This window comes from Amblyomma maculatum, chromosome 1 (genome assembly GCF_055883805.1).
Source record: "Amblyomma maculatum isolate TAMU_Amacu chromosome 1, ASM5588380v1, whole genome shotgun sequence".
NCBI lineage: Eukaryota > Metazoa > Arthropoda > Arachnida > Ixodida > Ixodidae > Amblyomma > Amblyomma maculatum.
The window spans coordinates 413926099-413943487 of NC_139344.1; the positions used below are offsets into that span (position 1 = coordinate 413926099).

The window sequence follows — 17389 nt, forward strand, 5'->3', positions numbered from 1 at the left end:
ATGATGATGATGATGTAGTTATGAGAGAAAGAACGGCGCGCATTGTGACTTCGTTGGCGTACAGCCCGTACAGGGGTCGAATGAGGTGTAGGATGTCATCTTTAATTGACAACTTGTCAAAAAAGAACAAAGATTTGGCTTGACTGCACCTTATTTGCTGTGCCGGTATGACGGAGGCGCTGGCCCAATTATTACAGTGCGCCAATAAATATTTACTACCTTAAATAGGCCACATTGTAAACGTAATCTCTTGGACGGGAAAAGAATCCGGACTCCAGGTAAATCCCGAGATTGTCATTTTTAATGAAGCGGACTAATTAATGTGACCAATAGCAGTCCCATACCAATTTCAGCAGTTTTAATGGCACTCGTTAATTTGTTGAATGGAAGAATTTTTTCTTTTTTCACTAATCTGAACATGCTTAGACACTTGAGATTTTGATTTACTGAGGTCAGTACAGCATTGACATTGTTAATGAACGGAAATTAATCTTAGCCTTAGTCGAACGAAAATACAATGTGCTACGCACCTCTTTTACTTATGAAAGCGCGTTCGAATTAATTAACCGTACACGTTTACATTAAAACCGGAACATTAGTTCCCGAATTTATTTTGTACGCTTTTTTGAGGTACATAAATATTGGGAGCAGCATGTAGTTTTAAATGGTTACGCAAATATTTACAGACCTCCCCAGACGGTGTCTGTCAGGTTCGCATTTTCTGTACATTATTGTTCAGCAGATATTGAAATAGAGCAGAAAACATAACGCACACACCAGGCTGGTCAAATATATTGATGACAGATATTTACAATTTAAATGACCAATCATGTTAGCTCGAATCTCGAACCCGTAGTATATTCCACGCTTCAAAAATTAGGTCATAGTGAACCCGGTAGATATGCGTTAGTAAGGCGCACTCATTGGATTCCGTCCCTAAAACAAACCAAGAAATGGAAACTGTAGTCTTAGCTTAGCACAAATCAAACCAAATTTTGTGCCAGTTTAAAATAGGTCGGTATTCGTTTGCTAGGTATGACGATGTGGGACGCTCATCTCAAGATGCCATGCTCCAAAATATTTTACAGCGTGGGGCTCTTCCGTACCGCGGCTCTCTCCTGCGGCACTACATTGAATTATTACTTATAATTTGCACTTGTATGTCTACGATCATATGTTGCAGCGTTTCCAGGGAAAATACAGCAGATGCAATAAAACACAGAAGTTGCAAGCGTGAGTTGTTGATTAAGGTGCTTGCAGAATGGTAAATACCGACAAAGCGAACCTAATACCTATACCAGGTATTGAAACTATACGTTTGTCTGAAGGTATCGCAACTGTTGGAAAAAAAAAAAACGTTCTCTCAAAACCTTTATACTACGAAATTACGCCGAAACGCCTGCATGCCTAGAAACACTGGGTCACGTAGCTATCATACACATGAAACTATCATGGTGAGTACATATCACGGTGCACCTTAAGCAGTGTAGTAGACCTTGAGAGTCGTCCAAATTTCTTAAAGATGCACTGTGCGTTTTCTCTCAACATTCATTAATTTATGAAGTACAATAATGCGTATTATTGAGGTTATACTCTTCTAGACACTCATACACACGCTTGAATTTAGGCGTATTTTTCCTACTGTCAAATTTGTTTTTCGTACAGTCTTCAACTTGCTTTCTCGTTTACTAACCCGAAACAAAAATGCATTTTTCCGTCACTGGGTTTGGCTGACATGTTTATTATTATGTTTTCTTTGCTTCTGGGCACATCTGTGCGCATTAACACGCCAGCTTTACGCTCGCTGTGCCATTTTTACGGGTTTCAATCCTTAGCAAGCCCCTTTTAGATGTGCTTACCATCGCACTTGTGTAGAGGATGTTAGATGCCAACAATAAAATTCACTTTGGCTTTTACATTTAAGAAGACAAAACTAAAATGTAGTTACCCAAGCTTGTAGACACGGTCAAATCAGGCTTCGCTTTAACTTGTTTTATTCACTATATTTTTGAATTCTGTTTTAACATGTTGTATTCACTATATTTTTGAATTCTCTGGCCGCGAAACTTTTAAAAATATTTTTCTGCGATGAACATAAAACTCACAGAAAGATATAAAAAATGGAATGGGAGGAGCCGTGCCAAGTCGCCAACATTTCTAAAGTTAAGAAATTTGAGGCATCGAAATATTTTCCCACCTGGAAGCTTGATCGCAGTTAACTCTTGAATCGCATGATGGTTTTATTCCAGGCGTCGCCGCAACTACACAAACTCCAGGTAATGTAAACATCCTTTCTTGCTTATTTTCAAATCGTAAATACAGTGTATTTTTGCATTCTGAGACATTTAACTTTTTGAAGCCCTTTAATATTGCTAAAATCAGAAGGAACACTTCAAGGAACATGGTCGGTCGCTGGATAATAACACAACTATCCGAGCTGGGTGCCAACACCAATGTACAATCTGAGCGCCCTTTGTAAATGGGTAAACACCAGGGCTTAACACGTGCTGACAAGATTTTCGAATATCGTATACGTGCACTTTTTTTAAGGTAGGGCAAGGTGCAAGAGCTGCAAGAATCGCCCATAGGTATAAGACCAGTTTCAAAACGGCGACGGGGCACAAAGACAGTTGCTAATTTAAAAAGGTTGCCGAGTGGTCTTCACAACATTACGAGAAAACTTGGTGACATAAATTTTGTGATCTCCGTGTTCTTAGGCGTTGCATTCTGCCGTGGTCGGTACAATAAAATAGGGTGTGGAATAAAGCACATCTTGTTTGGTTAGATTCTTCGTCCGTTCTTGCGTTTTTGTAGTTGTATCGGGAGATCCCTAGCAATTGCCGATATTCAGTTTGACCTACTGACGGAAATAAAACGGCGCACTTGTAATCACTAGGCCATAGTAATATGCTCGAAATAAAAAGCAAACCCTGCATGCAACAGATAAATATTATTTATCGTGATCCGGATGTCTTCACTCTGATGTGGGCGCATAGGCCAACACAAGGTGTAATGCCTTTATATTTGGCGCACCTATGTGAAAAATACTATGGTCACGGATACAAACGCCACTTCCGGCAGCCTTCCCCTCACTTCGTGCGGGGTGTTATTTCTGACATAGCGTTGAGAGCTTTCCGTTATCCGCTCTTTTTTAAACTCGTTACACGGAGACGTGCAAAGCACAGTTGTACTTTATGACGCTGCTCTCTTCGGAACGGTGATAGCTGAATTACTAACGTTGACGTCACCATGGCAAGAGCTGAGAATGCAGTTTATGTCACTATTTCTCCACACACAAATACGTGACACATAAATGTTTTTGCGTCTCATTCTAGTAGAAGTCTGGCCGATAATGTGCTTGCCACAATATCTCTGACAGCTTTGACTCAGGTCTACTACCCCATCGAACGAGAATCAAAGAAAGTGGCAGTTCTGACGAACCGATTCACTATACGAATAGGTCGTAGCTTCAGGACATCAAGGAAATGAGTGCAGACAGTGATCTTTATAAGGAAGTTCCTAATACCAAAACGAACTTTCAATGACTCAATGTTACTTTGTTACGTTGTTGCTCCTCTAGTGATTTTGCGACACTATGTTCAGCTTTTGCTATCAACGCTGTAAAAGACGGAAATGTTCCTGACTCCAAATAATCTTACCGTTTTAATAGATATGTCCGCAACGGCAGTGGCTCCGCCTAATCCTGGTAAGCGATTTATAGTATAGGAACAGGCTACGAAATACGAATGGGCTATTGTTTCTTGTGAAGCTTTTGTCCTTTTATATCAGAGTACGTTGAAGTAAAACGCCGTGGTTGGTGGTTGCTCCTGGCCCTGCGGGGCTGAAACTGGTAGGTAACTGCCGCTCGCGGCGGGGGCTAGCATGCAATCATAATTTATCGGTTGTAGGCTGTCATTGCACCCGCTACTGTTTTGGGGGTGGACGAGGGATGTTGCGACACGCGTCTTTCCCCCCTTTTCTTTTTCTTTCTTCTCTATTTTCTCTTCTGTCCGCACGAGAGCAAGTAGCAGGCCCATGCCTTTTCTCTGCCTTCTTCCTTCAGACGCAACAACAACAACTGAAAAAGGCTGGCTGCACTTCGTTGCGTATGATGCAAAACTTGCCTTCGGAATCAATCAATAAAGCGAGGACGCAAAGGCTAGTCTTATTACCATACACAATGTTAGCACTTAAATGGGACCATACAACAGTTTTAATATAGTGAAAAATTAACGAACCATCGTGCATTAATTGTCTTCAGTGTGTCAGCTAAATATATGTAATCCTGCAGTTGAGGACGTATAATCACGACAGAAAAGTTAATTGATCCTTATTTCGACTTGCTAAAACTCACCCTTCCTTGATATAATTAGTTTTTTAAGAAGCATAGAAACTGCTGTTCATCAGTTACTTTCAGGAAAGTACTTAACTCAATGTTACGGAGGCGAAAGTGTTTCTTCGCTCATGAGTGGCTTCAGCAAAGCGTGTCGGCAGTGTGGACACAGCCTCTCATCCGAGCATGATCACACAAACTGCGAATCTGTTGCATGGATAATAATTTAATACTACCAAGATCAGTATCCAATATTTCATAGCATGACCAACTCGATGATGATCTTCAGTTGGAGAGGGGCCACCCCCAAAAGTTGACCCGAGGACCCTCATATTTGGTCTCTTCGTAATTTTACCAAAGTCGGTACCTAACCTAATTTTAGTATGGCCAACTCAGTGGTGACTTGCAAATTTGAGTAAGCCACCGTCAACTTCGCCCTCCTGACCCCCCAGAATTGACTTATTCTAATTTAACCGAAATTGACGTATCGACTAATTATGTATAGCAAACTCGATGGTTATTTACAGATTTGCCTGGGCGACTTCAAAAATTTGGCTTCGACCTCTAAATTTTATTTCGTCCTAATGTGACCATTAGATAGAGTAAACAAGTAGCAACACTACGCATTGAACGCAGAAATCATCAGGCACTATGCACGGAACGCGAAATGCTTTCGCATTTTAAAACTTAAGCAGACCACAGTGCACCCCTATATTCTTTGCTTCTATGCTTCTTTGCTTCTTTGCACCAATGTATTCTTCGTCTTGTTTTAAAGCCAGCGCCTGCAGCAGCCCAACAATAATAGCGCCACGAATGACACGTTCCATGGCGTGTCAGTACCGGACAGGCAGCCTGATGGCTGTAGGTAGTGTGCCTCTATGCGCGCTTCATCTCCACGGCGCGACGCAGGGAGGCACGCGCATTTAGGCATCGCAACAATGAGGGATGCAGAGCCTCAACCCACGAAGAAAAAAAGAACTTCGCAAAACACTGCTTTTCCCGCTTTTCGGTGTATGGCGCCGCTCACCCTGTATCTCTCCCCAACAATGGTAGTGCAGACGCAAAAGCTAGACAAAGGGGGAAGTACGAAAGAATGTCAGGAGAGGACCGCAAACATTTGGATTGGCCGCACTCGGAAGGCATTGCAATAATATAGGAGGCGTTGACTATAGACACAAAACTAAATGTCACATTCTTAGGTGAATTGTGATTGTTCAGGCACGGGGAGATGGCATGCGTTTTTTTATTTTACGATACATTTTCGATTCAAATGACCCCACTTCAACAACAGCGGCTCTCAAAATCCTTGCTTGACTTGAGTTTAAATCCTTCAATGTGCAGTCCAAACCTGAGACATTCCAAAGAAAAAGTTTTCGAACTCATCCAACTATACGCCGACTTCCTGTAAAGCGTTTTCTGCCTGCTGACTGCTCATAGTGCAACTAAGCCAGCTTTTAGGCCCAGATTTGTGCCTGATTTAACGCGATGGCGCAGAAAAATTGGGAAGCTGGAAGAATATAACGTAAAGTCGAACAGTGGTGACGTTCTTCGCGTGCGAAGAATTGATACTCAAAGAAGAAAAAAAACGACTTTTATCGCACTGCACACTGGATTTACCCGACACCATGAGAGCAGACCTCGCCCGCAATCGTCCAGATGGCATATGTGTATGAAGTACTTACCTACGTTAATGGGCGCGAGGTGCAGATGGAACTTCACGAAGAGGATGTTGATGTTTTCTGTACAGAGCGAGGGTTTTTAGGTTTTACGCGAGGTGTGATTGGCTTCGGTGATAGCGTAGTGCTGCCATGTCTGGCTTAGGGAATCTGATCTGTTCGGATGGTGGTTCGATTCCTGGCGGTACCACGATTTCTTTTCTCTCAGCAAATACTTATACTGCTATTACAGGTTCTGTCCATGGCAACCATTAACCAGGAAATAATTTGGTACTTATAAATAGTATAGAACAATGTAATACTCTATGTAATAAACTCCATTGAAAGGTCTTTAAAAGTAATTAAGTGAAGTAATACGGATACGAAATGATAATGCATATAGAGCGCACCGAGTTATCATCTATGTACTATATATTGTTCATACATATCTATTTTTGAAGGATAAAATGAGCAGGTATAAATAACCGGTATTAAGGCGCTTTAAGGCAGCAAGTGGAAGTTTGTCATTAATACTAAAGGCGTCACTATGAATGCGTTGCTTGCAAAACCCTTGTAAAATAATCACGCAAAATTTTTACTAGTAACCTTTATTTGGCATATTGGGTGAATATTAAAATACAATTAATATATAAATATCAGAAGGTGGGAAAGTGGTCAGAAGATGAATAACGATGAAGCTGAAAAGATGCGAGAGAGAACAGAACCTACTTAAAGGGCAACTCCGGGGGTTTCTTCATCATTTTGTGTTTTTAGTTGAATTACATTCCTCGGCATGTCCTGACTCCAACACAAAAAGCAGTTGTTCGAAATTCCGATTAGAAGTATTTTTAAAAAAGAAAAATAGCAAATCGAAACCGAAACTGCTTTCGCGGCCAGAAACGATGTCCTAGGTGACGACATGGTGACGTCACACTCAGTATTAGTAAAACACTCGTACGTGCGTTGGATGGTGAAAAAAAAGTATGAAAATCATGACGCACTGCGTAAAATGTCTTAGGTACTTCAATATAAGGCTCACAATTTCATAATCACTCGGGAAGTGGACAGTAACGCCGGTATACTGTTTGTGACGTCAGAGACTCACTGTTGCCCGCAGAAATACTCTCAACTTAAGCCATGAAAACAGCATATTTTAAAGCCGTGTTGTGCGTGACCAGATTATCGTACGGCGCCCAAATTTTGTAGAATGCGTCAGGACGGAGAGGAGAATCTATAGTAAAATTTTCACTAGAATATTAGAATGTCAAAAAACCTCCGGAGTTGCCCTTTAAACTCGATTCGATGGAAGCTACAATGTGTAGCTTTGGAAGAGTCTGGGTTACAGAGTTAACATGCACGGTATAACTGGGCCACGACACTTTAGCAGGTGGAGCTTCTGAAAGCATATACTGCGTTGGAAAAAGTTGTAGATTTTAACAACGTTTAGGAAAAGGTAGCAGGTAAAGAGATGTGGTTGGTAAGCTTTGTGAAGTAGGATAAAAATTCAAAAAAAGAGGTCACAGTTCGATCAAACCGTAGCTATAGCCGCAGTGTGCTTTATGAATTATCCTTCTGGACTATTTTTAATATTACTTGAAAATGAGATGGATTTCATTTGAATCCCATGTGGTCGTATGGGTTCCAAGGGGAGGTAAGTGCAACAGGGGGCGCACAAAGTTAGGCGGGCGGATGAATTTACGAGGTTCGCGGGTATCAAGCCGGTGCAGCTACAACAGGATTGGGCTAGTAGGAGGAATACGGTAGAGGACGTTGCTTTAAACTGAATATACTCCGGCTGATGATGATGATGATGATGATAACGTGGTAGTATTGCCGTCGACATTTTGTTTATTTTCTTATTTTTTTTCATAGTGATGGCTTGATATTTTGCTTGACATCAAACCGCGTGTGACACCCCTTAGAAGATGCACTTTTGTAACCAGCGCAAATAAACACACTGCTCTAATCATTCGAGTACTTGAGAAATTCTGTGCATTCCATCATTACTTGTAGCTCTTATAGTTACAAACTTGTACTGTTCTATCATATCCCAGTGCACCCATATACCAGGTTTGCTGCTGATCCTGTTTCATCTTCAATGGCTCTTATAGTGCATTCTTGCAGGAAAATTATATCAACATGAAATGGGCTGTACTGTTTTCTATTGTGAATATTTATTGTTTTGTGATGTAACGAGACGAATTATTAAAAATTTCTTATCTTGATATATGAGATAGCTGCAAGAAAAACACTTTTTCTAGGCGTGTGATAGAGTTTGTTCCATGCGACTGCGATGTTCTTTACCATCTCTGAGTCTGAATGCTCAAAAAAGAGCTCTTTCTTGTAATCCACTACTTTTCTGTGCCTCAGTTTCTAACGAGAACCAGCCACCCGCCATGAAGCGTCGACGCCGGGTTGGCCGCAGACACCCACGCCCGCACGTTGGCTACATGAGTCAGTTGCGTCGGTTCCACCGCCCTGTCCAACCCTACTGGTAAGCACGTTATTGTTGAAAGGAAACACATGAAAATTTGCAAATAGTTTGAAGATTTTCCGCCTTAAGATTGGGACCTGGCATGCCGCTCTAGAAGTATTAAAGAGAGGAAGGTGCATTCTGAGACGAGAGGTTGGTTAAGGTTAGCTTGGTAGATGTATCAGCGTGCTCCCGTTATTGATTTTTGGGATGGTATATGTTGGCTAGTGGAAGTTTTCTGGCAACTATGATCCGTTACATCAATGCGGAGTGCTGTTTAATATCGGCTAGATTATTTTCATTCACAAAATATCAACAGTACAAATGCGGCAAGTGAACATCAGATGCAATGATTTTTCGCTTGCAAAGAGATGCAAGTACTGAGGCGGAAAAACTTCAGCATATGCAGTGGTAATGTAACTTTCATACTTGCTTATTATTTAAACTATTTTTCTGCATTCTGTGGCTTTGCGTGGCTTTGCTTTGCTTGACACCCAATTGTGTAAAGTTTTTCGCTCAGGTTTACAAAAAACTATAACTATATGGCATGCCACGACTAGCATATTGGTCAGCCTCTTTGTGGCTTAAATAAGAAATGGAACTTAAACATTCAAGTGGAAACAAAAATAAAAGAAAAAAACTTTAAATAACCTTCTAACAAGATCGCCAGCACTCGGTAAACGAGGACAGCAGGCAATTGCGCGATGAAGATTAACGGAATAGCAACCGCCTTTCGACGAACCCTGGCCAATCTTGAAATAGGAAGAGCTAAGGCCAAACTGAAGTAAAGAATAGGAGATTTATGCGATTTGCAGTCATGACTGGAGGTGGGTGTTATCGAATAAAGTCTTTTATTAATCAAACGCTTAATTGCCTAAGTGCGTTAACTGAGCTGTTAAATTTAGGGGTTCGGCGCATTCTACTAAATTCTATAACAAATATCGACTTAATTATTAACGCAAGAAAAAACAGTACAAGACTAGTGAATAAGCTGTTCCTGGAACGGGTACAGCATGCACCGGTGGCAAGCATCGTTGAGAAGTTACACAACTTAGAAGTTTAAATCAATACTTTCACCAAATAATTGTGTCATGATGACGGCTGTTCAGCATGCAGGAAGGTAGTGGGTAGCTTCCAAAAACCGTTTTTTGTTTCTCTGGCGTCTAGCTAGAATGGCCTGAGCTCTGCGGCGGCCGCAAAAACGAATAACATCTTCAGTGTCGATGTTCAGCATTACCAAGTGTCTAGTCTTCACTCAATTTAAAGGTGAAAAAAAAATTTAGTGAAGGTACAAAAATTATGTACTGCAATTGAAACTCAGTAGCAGTGGTTGCACGTAACTACCATCAAGTCGGAGATTCTCTTTGCCTCTGCCAACCCAACAAAATAGATTACGTTTCGGGATGGAGACCATGGCTGTGAAGAAATAAACATTACTAACCTTGCGACCAGTAATATGATTGTAACTAAACGCACTTGTGGGCATAGTCGTTAGCTTGTTCTTTATTATTAAAAATTTATTACGAACTAGTGAAAATATCAGTGTGACTCTAAACTGCCTAAAACCTCACCGTGTAATTTTGCGATGTGTCGGGTGATATCATTTTCTTGGGCGTTTCTTTTTCTTTTCATTTTTCACCTTAAGACGTGACTACAAGATAGTCCAACTCTTGCTGTTTCTCGCTCCATTATTAAATAAAGACCCTTAGTCAGCGTAAAAGCTTACCGCCATATCAAGGCACCCAATCTAAGAGTGATACAGCATAATAAAGCTAACAATTAGGTGAGCAGACTCTCTTTAGTACGACGCTACCCGTACCGTCTGAAGCCATACAGCTTCACAAAGTGTTGTATGCTAAGAGCGGGAGCCTGCTCCGGTTCCTCACGGAAAACCATTTACATGAGTTTATATAATATGCCTTATGGCAAGCTTGCGTACAAAAAAAAAAAGAGTTGTATGTTAAAGACGGCCGAAACACAAGCTAGAAAAGGATTTGACCGTTAGTTATTTGTCTCCAAAGGTGGTCTGCAACAAAATGTTATGAAAGGTTGGGAGGTTAAAGGACGTCATATAAAAATATCTCAGCATTGCGGCTAAATTTTTGCGCAGCCTAACGTAAAAATCCTCTTAGAATTTAGACGCCACAAAAATGTAGAATTAAATATTCCGGGATCAATGGAGAATCAGCACAGGAGAAATGCGCGTTTGAGCGTTGCTGTGTGGTTTGCGAGATATTTCAACGGCTTTCCGCGAGTGACAGATACTGCGCCTATCCTTTCCTGTTAACAAAGTATAGAACGTCGGTGAAATTTGATGCTCTCGAGAGAACCCTGGTTGTGTCTTCAAGGTGCACGCGATATACTCTGTGAAGCAGTAACGCTCAGGTTTTCGCATTTTTGCACGCAAATCACGATCTTTCCCGCCAATACACGCTCAAACATTTCAAATTCTCCACTTCCGGAAGTTAGGTCTACGTACTCGGAAGTCGAGGACCCCGTGACCCCCTTGGAGGTCGACATTACTCCTGCCAGTTATTTTTACGTCTGATCGATTTCATTGGCTGTAATTATTTATTTCACCCACATAAACCGTTTTGTCACTTGCACACCCTTCCTTGATGTGCTACACAATGGCGCTATTCATCTTCCGATATACCAAATAGTTCCTCTTTTACAACTGCCAACAAGATCATGCCCACACTAAACCCGCCTACATTGCCATACAATGGCTACGTATTAATAAAGTTACGGCATGTGACGGTTACAGTCACTTCATCTCCGTCCACCTGCACATTTTCTTGTATATGGGACTGAGTAGCTTGATCTGCAATGTATATATTTTCATATTTTGATTTTTATGTTTTCGCATTTGTAAAATGTTTGAATATTTTATCTACCTTTCTTTTATTTTTACAGGAATATCAAATGAGAAGTGTTCCGGGACGCACGTGGCGTACGAAAAAAAGTTTTGTGGGGTTTGCTGTAACGCGGTCGTCTACTCTCCTCAAGTGCGCATGTAACGAGACTGGGCATTAAACGTTTTGCCATCTTTCTGCAACTTACACGCTGCTTCTATTTTGTAGGCATTGCACGCATCTGTTTTAGTGTGGCCTACTTGGCCATCTTCATGTATTTCAGTATTTGAAGCAAATATCTTGGACGTAACTACAATACTGGGCAGTAAGCAAGTGATTATGTGGTTTCAGGTTATTTTGCTGCGCCTAAATAAACACTGTAGATATTGTTTCTACCGATTAAAGAACTCGGGAGTGGTATGGTACAGTGTGAATTCCCTAGAACGTAAGTCGAGCCTGCAGGATATGAAACATTTCACCCTGTTTATTCCAGTTAGTGTGCATATAGTTTTTCTAAGCTGTCACCTTTGTTGCTGCTATGCTGTTACCTTTGCTCTTATAAGTAAATGTTCTACGAATTTTCTGCACTTTTTGTGCGGGCAATCCCATGTTTGGCACTATTGCCACGAATCTTTTTAGCACCTCCGCGTACTGTGTACCAATACAGAAAAGCAGGGGTTGAGCAAGTAGTCGGGTTTTTAAACCATTGTAACACAAAGAGACGGAGAGCGTAATTTGATGCGTAACCTTGGCAAACAAGATGTGTATTACACATGGATAATCAAATACATGAACGTGCTTTTGAAGCGAAACATTTGGAAACATCTCGGCAACTTAGTCGAGGGCAGTAGAGGCAGTGTGCAAAGCAATGAGAAAGACGACAGGAGAAGGGCGTAGAATAAGCACAGACCGATGCTGCTGGGCGAATCATTAGGACTTAAAAGATTTGGCCAAAGTTTGACATGAGCTAAGCTTACAGAGGCTGTCTTTTGTATTTTTCCTCTTGAATAACTGGTGTGGTTAGCAAAATCACACATGAATGAAATGATATGCTATCTAGACTGCTCGCCTTTTTTTCGTATTCGAATAAAAATTTAGCAGAAATATTCGAGCCTGCATAAGCATATAAGTGTTATAGTTCCCCGGGTGAAACGTTTTCGCGTGAGGTTTAGCAATATACAGGGTTTCTTCTGAAAGTAAGAGTTCTGATGCTGCGTACGTATGAACGCTATTGGAAAACAAATTTGGATGGACGGTGGGGGACCTGTCATTTACACAATGCGACGAGCTGAGTTGGCTTCGAACAGTGGGCGAGTTGAGCGTGCACCCCTGTTCGTAGCTGCGCCGAGGAAACTGAAGCAAACGTCGCAACAGCGCTGGCTAGAACCGACGTCCAAATTCAAGACAAAAGCTAATTAGTACCAGTAACACTGAAGTAGGCTGTCTGAAGCAGAGATAGGAAGTAAAGCCTGAACGAGCGTATATACGGTTTTATGTCATTACGCCTTTCTAGGCCTTGCAGACCGTGTGAGACATGTTACGCGTAATAGGTCTAGATAACCCTTTCTGTAAGGTCATATTCTACTACTATGTTGGTGCCTGTACACATTTCAGTAATTAAGCCTTAATAAGCCCAGATAATCTTGATTACTTTTAGCTAAGCCTATTAAGCCTAACCAAATCTATTTCGGGCAAAAGGGTCTCAAAGTCCCGCACCTAAAACTTGCGCTAGGCTATCATAACTGCTTTCACTAGCGTTTATTGCCATCGCTCGGAATTTTATGAGCACCTGTCGGGGTCGAATGGAGCTTGCTTTTCACGTAATCAGACATGCATTTATTTTGCAGAAAAAGGCTATCCTAGTGCGGGTACATGCGACTAATCTCTGTTCCATTATCTGCAGTGTGCCAGCGGCTGCCCCGCTTCGAGGCCTTTGGTAATAAGATGCTTTTGTGCACACATGTTAAAGGAAGTTTAATACAACCCCCTAAGCTACTGATTTCCTGACTTCCTATTAAGGTGATAGCACGTATTTCCTGTAAAGGCCTCATTAAGCTTGAAATGAAGCGCGTACTTTCTATAAGAGAGTGTAAAAAATGTGGCTCGCGGAAGCTACGGAGGTAAACTACTAAATTTTAAGAGCGCCAAAGAAAAAAATTACATCTGTAGCATATAGTAAATTAATAATTGCTCTACAGGCTGCTGGCTTTAGACGCAAAAGCAGTGTCTGTAGGCAACATCATGCTGAAGTTGGGACGCTTTTGGTGGTGAATATAGTGTGTAGCAAGCTTCCAGTGTCCAGCTTATGCGGCAGAGCAGACGCAAAAATTGAAATTCATTTTTCATTAGGCACGTGCGAAGGTTGCAGCGGGTAGCGTTTTTACGTTCTTACGCTTTTGGTAACAAGATGAGCACAGGTTCGAGTTTTTGTGTTCTTCCGCTTGTATTAACGATGAGTGCTGGCTAAGTGCGATAACAGTCCGCTTTCTGCATTGCACCAAACGGGATAGGCACTTTTATCTTCGCTTAGTTACTCGCTGGTAGGCTCCTTCAGCCTTTAGTACTCGTTTGGCTACAGACGCGCTTCCATGAGTTTTTGCACCCATATTCGTATTGACATTGATATAAATATACTCGGCTCGCGCATTGTTTACTTAGTTCTCCTATCCTACTCAGCGCAAGGCGCTTTAAATTGTACTGTATGGGGTTACGTTTGTTATTTATCAGGGAGCTTGGATTTAGTGTATCCTGTCTATCAATGAAGTGCGCGATGGCCACATTTTATGTGCCCTTTTGCCTTAAATAGGATCAAACTTCCGTAAATGTCAAGACGTTATGAGACTTGGTTTAGACTCGAGCTTTTCTCACGTTAGTCCGTTAGGAGGAAGGAAATTGTAGCCGTTGTGCATACTAGCTAAATATTTGGGAAGATGTATACAGCTGCTTCGAATTGCTTTGCTTAAGTAACAAGGCAGGGATTGGGACTATGTTGCATTTTATAAGAAACAAATATATTAATAAATCGCAGAAGAAATTAATTTAGCTTCAACGATTGTAGAATTGTAAAATAGGTTTTTATTCTGCACAGCATGGCAGATATACTATTGTTATTTAAAATTCAGCACTCTTTAAAACTTCGCATGTCAGCAGCCAGTGTTTCAGGGAACACTTCCGGCAATGCCTAAAAATAAGATGTGCAAAATAGAAAGAACATGTTCCAGCAGAAAACTCAGAGGTGCGGTTGCCGCGAGCCACTATAAGGGCATGTCTGATCTCGTAGTTATTTAGCGGATCGAAACAGTGCCTTTTTATTGATACAAATGGTGGATAGAGCAATAGAGAATTCAAAACTGAAAATGCGAAAATTATAGATATAGAAGCTGTCCAGAAATACTAGTTCTGCTGCCATGTTGCAGTTGTTACGTCCGCAGATTATGACTATATAATCTGCTGTGCCGTGCATTTCAATCTATTCTGCTACGTTATTCTCATAAATGGGTATGCAGTTTCCATTGTCTGTTATTTTTCTTTACACTAAAGAAGAAGCAAACTGTTTCGAAAGGCACCCTATACTATTTACGTGCTGTGAATACAAAAACCTGGAGCGAAATGAGGGGAATGATGTGGTATTGGTAAGGTGTATTAAGAGGTGGAATAAGGTAGAATAGGGTAGATTAGCAGAAATAAAATGTGTATTATATCTGAAAAATATTCTCAACGGAGCCTAATGTGTTTAACTAGTGTCAAGAAGATTTGCTCAAATAGCTCAGGGCATACCAAGCAGCGACCTCGTAACCAGCACACTGAGCAAGACCTCTTGTAGAAGCGTTTGATAAGTCAGGATGGAAAACAAAGTATGTTGCAAAGAAGACACTATCATGTCATGTATGTGTTATTTTAGCGATAAACCTAATACTAACGGCACACACATCTAGAAGTTACTTTTTATATGCTAAATTTATTATAAGGATATCGAACAGATATGCTAAAGCTATATCTTTGCTACGGCTCACGAATAAACTAACAGAGATCTCCGCCTCCATGTGCAGAAGCATAACTAAAATAGTCTTCATGGCAACATACCTAAACTTTAGATTTTCCTTTTAATGTAGCGAATCTCTGTTTCATTTGACAGCAGATTCAATTCGGCAGTTATCTAGCTCCATTATCTGTACGAAACTAATTCTTAAGATCAATGCACGTGTCACCAATAAAATGAAGCGCGCGGTAATGATTAGTATGATTCGGTCACAAGCTTACGTACAGACTTCTTGTGTTCCTACTTGGGCGGCAGATAAAAAACTACCCAGGATTTTAAGGACATTATTCATTTTCATTGCTCACTGTAGCAAGCTACGGTAACATATAAAGCGAAATACCCGACTAAAACAAAACCCAAAACAGCATCAAACGAGCAAGTTGGTGGATTCCCGTTAGCATTTTCAGCATCGATAATAACAATGAATAAGGCACAAAAGGCCAACACGCCTTCCTAAAATAGAGAATTTTAAACAGAAGAAGCGCATCAATGCATTTTCGTCAGCAGAGTTGAGGATCTCTTTGGTAAAGATGTTGTCCGGTTTCAGACCTTCACTCGATCTATATACTACGCGTTCGATTACGTAGTATCCCTGGAAAAGGAACTAATAAAACCGTCATCGAAACAGTCCCACATATGAGGCCAACGCTGGTAAAAAGAAGTGTGTATTCGGCTTATTTTATTTGCAACTGTTCAGAGTATGGCCTTCACTACAAACAAGATTCGTGCGCCTACTTCCAATGCGTTTCACCTGCCTTCCCCATCCCCACTTCCGTCCCCCAATGGCTCAGACACCAGTGGACATAAGATGGACAGCCGAAGACGAGACTGCCGCTTTTCGGCCCGTGGACGAAGCATGCTCCGCGCCCGTGCTTGCGCGTTCCCGCTTGTTCTGTGCGGCCACTTTGAAAGATTTACTTAGTACGTGCTTTCTTTGTATTGATATTTTTTTGCTGAAGCCAGCGGACCCCTAGACAAAATACTGCCACCATTGCTCTTTCCTAACCCACTACCTCTAACCCCCGGTTTTCCCCAATACAGTTTAACAATCAATGACTCATCAGCCAGTTATTTTTGAGGGTATAATCACGGGTATGCAAAGTTAATATCACAAATGCGACCGTAAACGAATATGAGGAAGAATGCGTTTCGGTTTTTTGTGTCATCGCACAGTACTTTCTCGGATCTTTGTGCTTTCGTCCGCCATATTCGTGCCCCTGTTGAATTTGTCTGCTACTTTCAGCTTCCGTTTTATCCGCGGTGCATTATTCGCTTTGCGCCCGGCCTGCTGCCCCAAATGTCCCTGATTGACTCTTGGATCTGTTTGATGTGGACGAAATACGGAAGCGCACTTTCTGACGACGTTGCCCACACATAAACATAGGTGGCTGGAATTAGGGAGTGGCGTTTCTACTGTTTCTCCACATCGAAACACTAGTGTTCAGTTGGACATCCGGTGAGCTGTGAAAATATCACGTGACAGCCTGAGTTCGCATGGTATAAAATACTGAGGATGCGATGTCGCAATTCGATGTCATCAGCAAAAACTTTCCGCTGTGCTCGCGTGAAGGCTTGAGTCATACTGACTGAAGACATCGAGCGCCAACGAGTTCCCACTGCACGGACCCACCAGGATTCTGCGGCATGGTGCCGTTGGACCGATGAGGTTCAGTAATACGCTTCCTATTTTGTTTTCGTGAAGTCATCTGTGCTAGCTAGTTTACCGAAGACTTCCTTTACTATTCGGGTGAACAGAGGAGGATTCTACGTCCTGAAACTTTAATTTCAATGTGCCGTTTGTCAGCAAATCTTTTATGTAACTATATGTCCTCACGCCGACTCCTAATTCTTGCAGTGTCGCAAGAATGACCTAGTGTTTTACGTTGTCAAATGCTTTTGTTAAATCTAGTGCTAAAATTTTCCTTCGCGTCTCTATATTTGAAGTCAATGATGTCGCGTTATAAACGTGCACAGGCCCGGTCAGTACCCGATCATCTGGTGCGGCCACAGGTTGTTTTTATCCATGAAATATGT

General features: G+C 41.5%; 1 protein-coding gene across 1 annotated transcript in view; it reads left to right on the forward strand.

The window, feature by feature from the left end:
* Nucleotides 1-8486, forward strand: part of LOC146208972 (uncharacterized) — a 32704-nt gene extending 24218 nt beyond the window's left edge. Inside the window, exons 4-5 of the mRNA XM_084579672.1 lie at nt 2250-2276; nt 8359-8486. Of these exons, the coding sequence (XP_084435798.1) occupies nt 2250-2276; nt 8359-8486 (155 nt within the window). The remainder of the gene's footprint in view (nt 1-2249; nt 2277-8358) is intronic.
* Nucleotides 8487-17389: the final 8903 nt, after the last annotated feature.